At 39.0% G+C, this 12558-nt stretch overlaps 1 protein-coding gene across 4 annotated transcripts in view; it reads left to right on the forward strand.

Moving 5' to 3' along the window:
- OPHN1 (oligophrenin 1) overlaps positions 1–12558 on the forward strand; it is a 629407-nt gene that overhangs the window by 494691 nt on the left and 122158 nt on the right. For all 4 annotated transcript variants that reach the window (XM_005899246.2, XM_070365372.1, XM_070365370.1 and 1 more), the window contains one exon: positions 8209–8368. In XM_005899246.2, coding sequence (XP_005899308.1) covers positions 8209–8368 — 160 coding nt within the window. The remainder of the gene's footprint in view (positions 1–8208; positions 8369–12558) is intronic.

Below are 12558 nucleotides of genomic sequence, written 5' to 3' on the forward strand. Positions count from 1 at the left end.
GCTTTTTAGATTACACAATAATCTTCTTATTTTAGAGGTGAAGGAACAGATACCTAGGGATGCAAAAAGATATGCCCAAAGTCATATAACACATTATTGATGGAACCAGTTTAATGAACTTATTTAGGTTTTGCTTTTATTTTTTCATATTTGTTGAGGTATAATTGACAAAAAAAAGTTGTACAATTTATGTTGTATAACTTATATACCATAGTGACATTTGGTATATGTATATTCTGTGAAATAATTACCATAATAAAGCTAATTAGATGCCGGTTTGATCCCTGGCTGGTGAGGATCCCCTGGAGAAAAAAATGGCCACCCTCTCCAGGATTCTTGCCTGGGAAATTCCATGGACAGAACAGCCTGGCAGGCTATAATCCATGGGGTCGCAAAAGAGTTGAACACAACTCAGTGACTAAAGAACAACATCACCTCATATAGTTACCATTTTCTTTCTTCCTCCCTTCCTTCCATTCTCCCTTCCTCCCTTCTTCTTTCTTTTTAATAAGAACACTTATGATATACCCTGTTAGTAAATTTCAAGAGCAAAATACAATATTGTTAACTACATTCATATTGATATATATTAGATCTCCAAACTTACTCATCTTATGTACCTGAAACTTTGTACCTCTTGACCAATATCGCCCCATTTTTCCACCACACTTCTCAGTCCCTGGCAACTACCATTCCACTCTCTGTGTCCAGCTTATTTCACTTAACATAATTTCCTCCATGTTGATCCATGTTGTTGCAAATGGCAGGATTTCCTTCTTTTTAAAGGTGCATTAATAATCCATTTTATGTATATCCTTATCTGTTTGTCCATCTAAAGACACAGGCTATTGTGACTAATGCAATGAACATAGGAATACAGATATTCTCTTTGAGATTTTGATTTCATTTCCTTTGGATATGTACCTAGAACTGGGATTACTGGATAATAATGTAGTAATTTTGATTAGATGGTTTAGATCAGAGGTTATAAATTAAAATGTCTATAAAAACAAAACTTATAACCTCCTATCTAAACCATCCAATCAAAATTATTTTTTCCTAAACTGGAGGCTTTTTAAGTGCTGTGATTAGTCACTCAGTCATGTCCAAGTCTTTGCAACCCCATGGACTGTAGCCCACCAGGCATTTCTGTCCATGGGGATTCTCCAGGCAGGAATACTGAAATGGGTTGCCATGCCTTCCTCCAGGGGATCTTCCCAAACTGGAATCAAACCCAGGTCTCTTGCATTACAGGCAGATTCTTTACTGTCTGAGCCACCAGGATAGCCCTTCTTATAACCTCCCTATAATACCTGTTTCTTTGTTTTAAATTTGATGTTCAAAAAGTTGTACCCATTTTCTCTAGTTTAAGTGAACTAGAGAATTTAAGATTTCTTTGCTCTCAATTCACGCTACCAACTCCTACCTAATTCACTACTCATGATGCCCTTATTTTTGGTTTCATTCATCTTATTAATCAAAAATTATGCCTCTTAATGGTTTTCAAAATGTATAATAAAAGGAGAGATATCAAATGGAAAGAAATCTCCCAAGAGAATAGAATAACTTTCAAATCCCATAAGAAGACCAAGAAGGAAAAGAATGTCCTAAATGAAATACCAAGAACATACATCAGAGAAATATAAGGTAGCTGCAACCCACTCCAGTATTCTTGCCTCGAGAATCCCATAGACAGTGGAGCCTGGCAGGCTACAGTCCATGGGGTTGCAAGAGTCAGACACGACTTAGTGCACTGTCTCACCTTTCTTAACTTAAAGAGGATCCCATCAGGGCTGATTTCTTGACAGGAACTAGATACGAGATAAGGAGGCAGTGGGATGCAATGAGATGACTGTAAGGCTTGGAGCCCAACAGATATGGGTTTGAATCCCTGTATTTCCATATACTCACAAATTGACCTCGACTAAGTGCTTTTCCCTCTGTGAAACTAGGCTTCAGAGATAAAATACTATGCCTTTTGGAGTTATGGGATTAGGTGAACTGCATATTCAACCAAAGTAACTTTCTTTCAAAACTCTAAGGAGATAAGCATTCATACATGTTGAAGGCTGTTGTCTCACTAGTGTCCTTGATTTGTTACTAGTGGTTTAGCCATTCTGGATCCTTTGGTGGCAGCATGGAGTTGCTTTTCTGTTTTAACATCTAAACTGTTCTGTCACTAAAGAATAAGGGTTAATTAATTGTGTACGTGTTTAAGGTTAAAAGGGATCCATCACCAGTCCAGCAATATCAAAGGCCAGTGAATAGTTACTGTTCATTATCATCTGAATGGTACCTGGCCTTTGTCATGTGATTAACAGATTTCATTAGGATTTGTTTAAGGATTCAGTCCTTGTCAATTACCTACTTAGTGACTAGAGCCTGCCTCTTAATGCCAGTGAGTCTTTCAAGGGCCTTCATCTGGACAGGATTTTCAATTTGGTTTTCAGTGAGCTGTTCCACTTCCTCATCCCCTCAACTCAAAACCAAAGTAACCAAGGGCCAAACAGCTTTTACTTGGCTGCCTAAATACATTAAAGAGCACTAGAGTCTCTCAGTTCTATTAAAATAGTTATTAGTATCTGCTCTGTGTGAGGCACACACACACTTGGAAGTTGTTTACCAACTAGTAGGAAAGGCAGATAGGAAACAGAAAATTGCAACATGCTTGACTTACCAATGGTGTCAATCAAGATGAGGACAGTGGACTAAGAGAGCCCTGAAGAAAATGTCACCTAAAGTGAATCTCAAAGGATAAATAGAGATTCTTTGGATACAGGAGGATGGAGACATTAGAAACAGAGGAAATAGCATGAAGCAAAGATATGGAGATCTGAAACAGCATAATATAGCCAGAAAACCTTATCTAGGCAGTGTAGTATATGTGTCAACATTTTAGGATTCAGTAAATTAAAATGGACAGGGAGGGGTAAATTTAATTCAGATGACCATTATGTCTACTATTTGGGGGCAAGAATCCCTTAGAAGAAATGGAGTAGCCCTCATAGTCAACAAAAGAGTCCGAAATGCAGTACTTGAGTGCATTCTCTAAAATGACAGAATGATCTTGGTACATTTCCAAGGCAAACCATTCAACATCAGAGTAATCCAAGTGTATGCCCCAACCACTAATGCCGAAGAAATAGAGGTTGAATGCTTCTATGAAGACCTACAAGACCTTCCAGAACTAACACCAAAAAAGGATTTTCTTTTCAGCATAGGGGACTGGAATGCAAAAGTTTGGAGTCAAGAGATACCTGAAGCAACAGACAAGTTTGGCTTGGAGTACAAAATGAAGTAGGGCAGAGGCTAACAGAGTTTTGCCAAGAGAACGCACTGATCATAGCAAATACCCTCTTCCAACAACACAAGAGACAACTTTACACATGGACATCACCAGATAATCAATACTAAAATCAGATTGATTATGTTCCTTGCAGCCAAAGTTGGAGAAGCTCTATACAGTCAACAAAAACAAGACCTGGGGCTGACTGTGGCTCAGATCTTGAACTTCTTATTGAAAAATTCAGACTAAAATTGAAGAAAGTAGGGAAGACCACTAGGCCATTTAGGTATGACCTAAACAAAATCCCTTATGATTATACAGTGGAAGTGACAAATAGATTCAAGGGATTAGATCTGGTAGACAGAGTGCCTGAAGAAATATGGATGGAAGTTTGTAACAATGAACAAAAGGTGGTGACCAAAACCATCTCAAAGAAAAATAAATGCAACAAGGCAAAATGGTTGTCTGAGGAGGCCTTACAAATAGCTGAGGAAAGAATAGAAGTGAAAGGCAAAGAATAAAGGGAAAGATACCCCCATCCAAATGCAGAGGTGCAGAAAATAGCAAGGAGAGAAAAGAAAGCCTTCTTAAATGATCAATGGAAGGAACTAGAGGAAAGCAATAAAATAGGAAAGACTAGCGATCTCTTCAACTAGCAAAGCAACTAGCAAAGCTAACGCTACTGCTGCTGCTAAGTCGCTTCAGTCGTGTCCGACTCTGTGTGACCCCATAGACGGTAGCCCACAGGGCTCCTCTGTCCCTGGGATTCTCCAGGCAAGAATACTGGAGTGGGTTGTCATTTCCTTCTCCAATGCATGAAAGTGAAAAGTGAAAGTGAAGTCGCTCAGTCGTGCCGGACTCTTAGCGACCCCATGGACTGCAGCCTACCAGGCTCCTCTTTCCATGGGATTTTCCAGGCAAGAGTACTAGAGTCGGTTGCCGTTGCATACAGCATCATTTCATTCCTTTTCAGTGATGTGTGGCATATTTCTTTTTTGCTACAGTCTTTATAATATAATTTTATAAAGTAATATAAAATTTATAACTCAGAATTTTATGAAGGAACGTGTTGACCTTAAGCATTTTGAAAGGTTACAAAAATAATGTGCAGTAGTAATAAGAAATAAAGCATAACAGAGGTGTAGCAAGCACAAAACCACTGTTACCCTACTCCTCACATTTTATTTGTATGATTCTTAATAGGTACTTTTTTTTGTTATTAGACAGGATAGGTAGATTTTGATTAAATTGGTGGAAAAGGCCCAATAGGAGGCAAAAGCAAATTATATTTGACTCAAAAGATAGTTAGCTATATTTTTTATTATTCTACTTATGCTTTATTTTGTGACTTCTATTAGTCTGTCTCCCCATGTAAACTGTGATCTTCTTGATAGCAGAGACAAGGGTATATTCATTTTTTCTTCAGTACTTTGCAAATAGTAGACACTCATATGTTATTTGAACTGAATGCACAGTAGAAAGTGCCATGAACTGGATTTTTTTGCTCTGCTTTCTTGTTCAGCATTGTTGTGTTTTAACTCAGTGACCTGGGGCAAGCTGCTTCATCATTCTGTGTCTCAGTGCAGGTAATTCACTAGGAAGGTCAGACACTGTGTCCCTTATGGCTCCTTCCAACTCTAAATTATTGTGATTTTATATGTAGGCTAGAAATTATTTCCATAATTGTTAACCTTTTTTCATATTTATATAGTGCTTGTAATTTGAAAAAAAAAAAATATATATATATATAAAACTAGTCTATCTCGGAGAAGGCAATGGCAACCCACTCCAGTACTCTTGCCTGGAAAATCCTATGGGTGGAGGAGCCAGGTAGGCTGCAGTCCATGGGGTCGCAAAGAGTCAGACACGACTGAGCGACTTCACTTTCACTTTTCACTTTCATGCATTGGAGAAGGAAATGGCAACCCACTCCAGTGTTCTTGCCTGGAGAATCCCAGGGACGGGGGAGCCTGATGGGCTGCAGTCTATGGGGTTGCACAGAGTCGGACACAGCTGAAGTGACTTGACTTAGCAGCAGCAGCAGCAGCAGTGATGTCTTCAAGAAAATTAGAGATATCAAGGGAACATTTCATGCAGAGATGAGCACAATAAAGGACAGAAACTGCAAGGAACTAACAGAAGCAGAAGTGATTAAGAAGACATAACAAGAATACACAGAATAGCTATACAAAAAGAGGTCTTAATGATTTGGATTACCACAATGGTGTGGTCACTCACCTAGAGCCAGACATCCTAGAGTGTGAAGTCAAGTGGACCTTAGGAGGCATTACTATGAACAAAGCTAGTGGAGGTGATGGAATTCTAGCTGAGCTATTTCAAATCCTGAAAGTGATGCTGTTAAAGTGCTGCACTCAATATGCCAGCAAATTTGGAAAACTCAGCAGTGGCCACAGGCCTGGAAAAAGTAAGTTTTCTTTCCAATCCCAAAGAAAGGCAATGCCAAATAATGTTCAAACAACCTCACAGTTACACTCATTTCACATGCTACGAAGGTAATGCTCAAAATCCTTCAAGCTAGGCTTCAGCAGTACACGAACCAAGAACTTCCAGATGTAAAAGCTAGATTTAGAAAATGCAGAGTAACAGAGATCATATTGCCAAAAACTGTTGGATCATAGCAAAAGCAAGGGAATTCCAGAAAAACATCTTCTGCTTCATTAACTACTTGAAAGCATTTGACTGTATGGATCACATCAAATTGTTTAAAATTGTTAAAGAGATGGGTATACTCTGGTATACCCACCTTACCTGCCTCTTGAGAAATTTGTATCCAGGTCAAGAAGCAACAGTTAAAACTGGACATGGAACAATGGATTGGGTCATAACTGGAAAAGGAGTACATCAGGATGTATACTGTCATCCTGCTTACTTAACTTATATGCAGAATATATCATATGAAATGCAGTGCTGAATGAATCACAAACTGGAATCAAGATTGCTAGGATTAATATCAACAACCTCACATATGCAGATGATACCACCCTTATGGCAGAAAGTGAAGAGGAACTAAAGAGCCTCTAGATGAGGTTGAAAGAGGAGAGTGAAAAGGCTGGCTTAAAACTCAACATTCAAAAACTAATATCATGACACTTGCTTCCATCACTTCATGGCAAATAAACGAGGAAAAATGGAAACAGCAGTGGGTTTTATTTTCTTGGTCTCCAAGATCACTGTGGATGGTGACTGCAGCCTTGAAATTAAGACACTTGCTCCCTGGAACAAAAGCTGTGACAAACCTAGACAGCATCTTAAAAAGCAGAGAAATCACTTTGCCAACAAATGTCCATATAGTTCACACTATGGTTTTTCCATTAGTCATGTACAGATGTGACAATTGGACCATAAAGAAGGCTGAGTACTAAAGAACTGATGCTTTCAAACTGTGGTGCTGGGGAAGACTCTTGAGAGTCTTTTGGATGGCATGGATATCAAGCCAGTCAATCCTAAAGGAAATCAACCCTGAATATTCATTGAAAGGACTGATGCTGAAGATGAAGCTCCAATACTTTGGCCACTTGAAGAGAAGAGCTTACTCATTGATAAAGACCTTGATGCTGGGAAAAATTGAGGGCAGGAGGAAAAGCAGGTGACAGAGGATGAGATGATTGGTTGGCATCACTGATTCAATGAACATGAATCTAAGCAAATTCCAGGAGATAGTGAAGGACAGGGAAGCCAGACTTACTGCAGTCCACTGTAGCCTACCATAGACTGTAGCCTACAGGCTTCTCCATCCATGGGATTTTCCAGGCAAGAGTACTGGAGTGGGTGGCCATTTCCTTTCCCAGGGGATCTTCCCAACCCAGGGATCGAACCCAGGTCTCCCACATTGCAGGCAGATGCGTTACCCTCAAAGACACCAGGGAAGCCCAGTTACCACAGTCCATGGGGTCACAAAGAGTCAGATACCACTTAGAGACTGAACAACAACAACATATGGGTGTTATATGTCTGCAATTTTTAGATGGAGCCTCCTGGAGAGGTCATTATAATAGTAGATCCTTCTAATTAAATATTTCCAGGATACCTTTCTAACGCAACTTAGCTCTATTTATTTCACAACCCTCTGAGATGGATACTATTTTCACAAGTGGGAAAGCTTAAGCCCAGAGAGGTTAGGTCACCAACATGCACTGTTACACATCTAATGGGTGACAGTGTTGGGATTCAAACCCAGGTCAGCTTCAGAGCCCAGGCTGTGCATTGAGATTGGAAGTAGGTGTCAAGTTACTGAAGAGTTTAATTGCTACTTTAAGGACAATTGGCAGTGTCCTATAAGTAATAGGAAGCCACTAAAGGTAATTTAAGTAAAGAACATAATTAAGGATCAGAAAATTTTGGATTACAGGCCCTTCAGTAATCAAGCTAACTGATTATGGCTTCAGCCAAATCTCATTCGTTGGACCTCTATTTTCTCATCTATAAAGTAAGGATAATTCAAAAGTGCTGTTCTTAAGGATCTCTTTTGATTCTTTGAGCTCTTTGCCTCTCTAGCTAGAGCTGAGGAAGAGACTAGATTCCTGACTGGTAAGAGTGGTAGGCACTTTCTCTATGTGCTTTTTCTTTATATATGCTTTATACATACTGTAACTCTTGCCCTGGAATGCCATCTTGCTTCTCACCTGTCTTTCCAAACACTAAAGCCATCTACTTCCCTTCTTGTGACTTGTACAGTGCTATGAACTAAGTTAGCTATGTTTCACTTTGGCCCCTAATTAAACACTATCTTGTATTCTTTGCTAGTTGCTTCCTTTGTAATCTTTTCTTACCATTTATATTTTGGAACTCTCCTTTTCTTCTGCTTTGTAGTTTCTCTTACCCCCTAAAGCATCTAACACAGTTTTAGTTACAAGAGGGTCTTGGAAAAAATCTTGTTAATTGTTTTCTTTCTCTTCTGGCAGTGTGTGTGAGCACAGCAAAGAGAATCTTATGACCCCCTCTAACATGGGGGTGATCTTTGGGCCCACTCTCATGAGAGCTCAGGAGGACACTGTGGCTGCCATGATGAACATCAAATTCCAGAATATTGTGGTGGAAATCCTAATTGAGCACTTTGTCAAGGTATGTATTTCCTGTCCTCACCATCATTCCTCCAAACATGTGACACTTTCCCCTAACCAATTTTTAAAGCTGTATCTTCTCTCTGGCTCAGGTTACAATGGAAGGAAATTCCATATGATACAGTGACATTTAATAGCATTGCTGACCTTGTGAAATTCATTTATTTAACAAACATTGCTAGAGTATTCAACTATTTTGTTGTCAAGCTCCATGCAAGAATGTATAGAAGAAGAAAAATATCATTGTTCATACCTTTAAGGAATTAATAGTATAATATGGAAATAATTATGTAAACAAAGGAAAATGATAGGTGTAAAAATGGTACATGTACAATTAAACCATAAAGAAAGCAATATTTATGTTTATTTAAATCCCATCACATTCTGAAATAATGTAAGGTGTTATATTTTTATGGTATGTTAAATATGAGGTAGTATACATTATAATTAGGTCAAATCAAAAATGAAAAATAATGATAGACAGAAAATAAACCCAAGGATGAAGCTAGACAAGAAATACTTATTGACAAGTCCTATACACTTGCTATGAATGACCCTACATTTGACTCTTAGCTTTCTAGCAGCCAGTACCCTCTTAGCAGAGCACAATTCAATAAAAAAGTTTCTTCATGGGGAGGGGACTGGTGATACAGTCCAGGTGGTATGTACAGTTCAAATCCAAGCTCTTAGGATAGGATACATTAGGTAAAATACATAGATTAAGCTGCTAAGACACCACAACAGCTTCAAGACATTTATTTCTTGGTTCTGTAACGGTTCAACAAGTTGGTCCAGGCCTGATATGGTGATTTGACAAGGACTATAACCCAGGTTACTTCTTTGTTGTTCTGTAATCCCTAAGGTGCTGCTTCACCTACATGACCAAATATCTTCTACATTATATCAACTGGGAGGGATGAAAGAAAGTGGAGGATATAGCTGTTTCCTTTAAGGCAATGACGTGGAAGTCTCTCATATCACTTTTGTTTACATACCATTTATCAGAACTCAATCTCATGGTCACATCTAGCTATAAGCTGCTGCTGCTAAGTCACTTCAGTCGTGTCCTACTCTGTGCAACCCCATGGACAGCAGCCCACCAGACTCCACTGTCCCTGGGATTCTCCAGGCAAGAACACTGGAGTGGGTTGCCATTTCCTTCTCCAGTGCATGAAAGTGAAAAGTGATGGTGAAGTCGCTCAGTCCTGTCCAACTCTTCATGACCCCATGGACTGCAGCTTACCAGGCTCCTCTGTCCATGGGATTTTCCAGGCAAAAGTACTGGAGTGGGTTGCCATTGTCTTCTCCACTAGCTATAAGAGAAGCAGGGAAATTTAGTTTTTATTTGGGGCAGCCATGTGTCCAGCTAAGACTTTAGTTTTTTTTTACTAAAAGAAATAGAGAATGGATTTTGGAGAACAATTGGTATTCTCTGCCATATTATCTTTGTTACATTAAACAATGTAACTTCTCTGGTAGTCATTTTTTTTTTCAGCTGAAATGTGAAGGTGATAATAAACACATGCTGTGTGATAGTTGTGCTTCCCAGGTGGCTCAACAGTAAAGAATCTTCGTGCCAATGTGAAGCTGCAGGAGGCTCTGGTTCAATCCCTTAGTCAGGAAGATCCCCTGGAGGAGGAAATGGCAACCCACTCCAGTATCCTTGCCTGGGAAATATCATGAACGAGGAGACTGGCGGGCTACTGTTCATGGGGTAGCAAGAATCAGACATGACTGAAGCAACTGAGCACACGCCCACATGTGATAGTTACATGCCCCAAACTTAGCTAGTGACAAACCTGGAATTTAAATCCAAGTGCCTGGCTCAGAGTTGAAGTATTTAATCACTATGCTGTGCTGTCTCAGCAATCATTTTGGTACAGTTGTATTAGTGGGTATTTACAGGGCACTTTGGGTTTATCAAAGATGGGTACTTGCAGAGAAGTACAACCTATATCAGTATTTAAAGTGGGAAAGAAAGGAAAATAGGGAAATGAAACTTTCAGGAGGTGGTCCAGCATGAACTAAGGCCCCAAGGGCCTAAAATCCCTAACCATTTTATGTTATTGTATCATGAAATGGAAATAGGAGTGGCAGGAGATGTGATTGGAGGCAAACAGTGGCCATATCCTAAAAGGACAAGACTTTGACTCATTAAGGAGTTTGGAATGTTTGAAATAGTTCTTGCAAGTGATAGCTTATGATGAAAGATGTTGGAGTCTGATCTCCAAAGAAAACTTAGCTTTGGGACCAGGGACCAGGCTTGATCACTCAAAAGCTTTTGTGTAGCAGATTTTTAATAAAGTGAAAAAGGGACAGAGAAAACTTCTGACATAGACATCAGAAGGAGGACAAAGAGTGCCCCCCTTGTTAGTCTTAGCAAGGGAGCTACTTTTTAATTGGTTATTACAATAAATCAGAAGAATGTCTCAAGGTTGTAAAGATCTTACTAGACCCACTCCCACAACTTACATTTTAAGATGACAGGATTAGAACTAACAATAGAAAGATCTAACCAGACCCACTCCCATAATATACATTTTAAGATAACAGGTTTAGTCAGAAGGTTTCCAAGAAGGGGAAACTTAAGCAGGATACATTATTGTTATATAATCCTTTATTGTTATATGTAGAGTTTAAGCTGAGTTGTTTTGTTATGTAATTATCAGCTCTGGGCTTAAAGAAAAAATCATTTTATGTGACTAAGTAATGTAGGATTAAGTAAACTGGATTAAGTAAACATTTTATGTGACTAAGTAAGCAGGATACATTATTGTTATATAATCCTTATTGTTATATATAGAGTTTAAGCTGAGTTGTTTTGTTATGTAATTATCAGCTCTGGGCTTAAAGAAAAAATCATTTTATGTGACTAAGTATTGTAGAAAAAAATGTTTGTCCTTTCCTCCTCTTTGAGAATTCCACACCCCTATCTCCTCCTTGAGAGCCCCAGACCCCTTTCTGCTCCTTGGGGACCCCAGACTTCTTATCAACTGGCCTAGAAATTGACTCTCTTACAAGCTTGGAAAAGCCTTGCTTCAAACTTAAGTAATATGATGAATAGACTTACATCTGGGATACTGTGTGGATGGGGCTGTACTTCATACATGTAAGAAATACAGAATGAGAAAATTTTGGAGGGATGGAGAAAAAGCTCAATTTGGGCCATATTGTATTTGAGATTTCTGAAATATATCCACAGATCAATATCTTAGAAGTAGTTGACTATGAATCCAAAGCAGGAATTGACAAACTTTTTTAAAATTAATTTATATTTTTATTGTAGGATAATTACTTTATAGAATTTTGTTGTTTTCTGTCAAACAAATAAAATTCCATTGGCAAAAATGGCAGCAGACCTGTGAGCGGTAATGTTCTGACTCATGGTCTAAAGAGCAAATATCATTTATTTATTAACTGGTTTGGTTCATTCATTCAGAAAATATGTATTGAGTACCCACATTTGCGATGTGGAGAGCTGACTCATTTGAAAAGACCCTGATGCTGGGAAAGATTGAGGGCAGGAGGAGAAGGGGACGACAGAGGATGAGATGGTTGGATGGCATCACTGACACAATGGACATGGGTTTGGGTGAACTCCGGGAGTTGGTGATGGACAGGGAGGCCTGGCGTGCTGCGGTTCATGGGGTCGCAAAGAGTCAGACATGACTGAGCGACTGAACAGAACTGAATTGAACCCACATTTGCCAGGTATTGTTTTAGGTGCTGGAGATATAACCTTTATGTAAATTAGAAAAGCAGTGTCCATGTAAGTAAAATATATAGTATATTAAATGGTGATGAACATTAAGATGAACAGTAAAGCAGAGAAGGGGCATAGGAATGGTTGAGAGAAGTGATTTTCAAATTTTAAATACAGTGCCCAGGAAGACCTCATTGAGAAAATGACTTCTGAGAAGAGACCCACAAGAAATAAAGGAATAGTTCATTCAGGTATTAGTGGAGAAAACAATCTAGGTTGAAGAAATGTTAAGTAGGAAATCTCTGAGGCAGAAATGTGCTTATCATGTTCATGGTACAAAAACGAGGCCAGATTGGCTAGAATAGATGAATCAAAAGAAGAAACAGAAGAATATAGGTTCAGAGAGGAAGTAGGGAGGGAGAGCTGAATAGATCCTATAGGGCCTTAGAAGCCTTTGGAAGGAATTTGACTTTGCTATCTGAGTAGGA

Source organism: Bos mutus, chromosome X (assembly GCF_027580195.1).
Source record: "Bos mutus isolate GX-2022 chromosome X, NWIPB_WYAK_1.1, whole genome shotgun sequence".
In the NCBI taxonomy this organism is placed as follows: Eukaryota; Metazoa; Chordata; class Mammalia; order Artiodactyla; family Bovidae; genus Bos; species Bos mutus.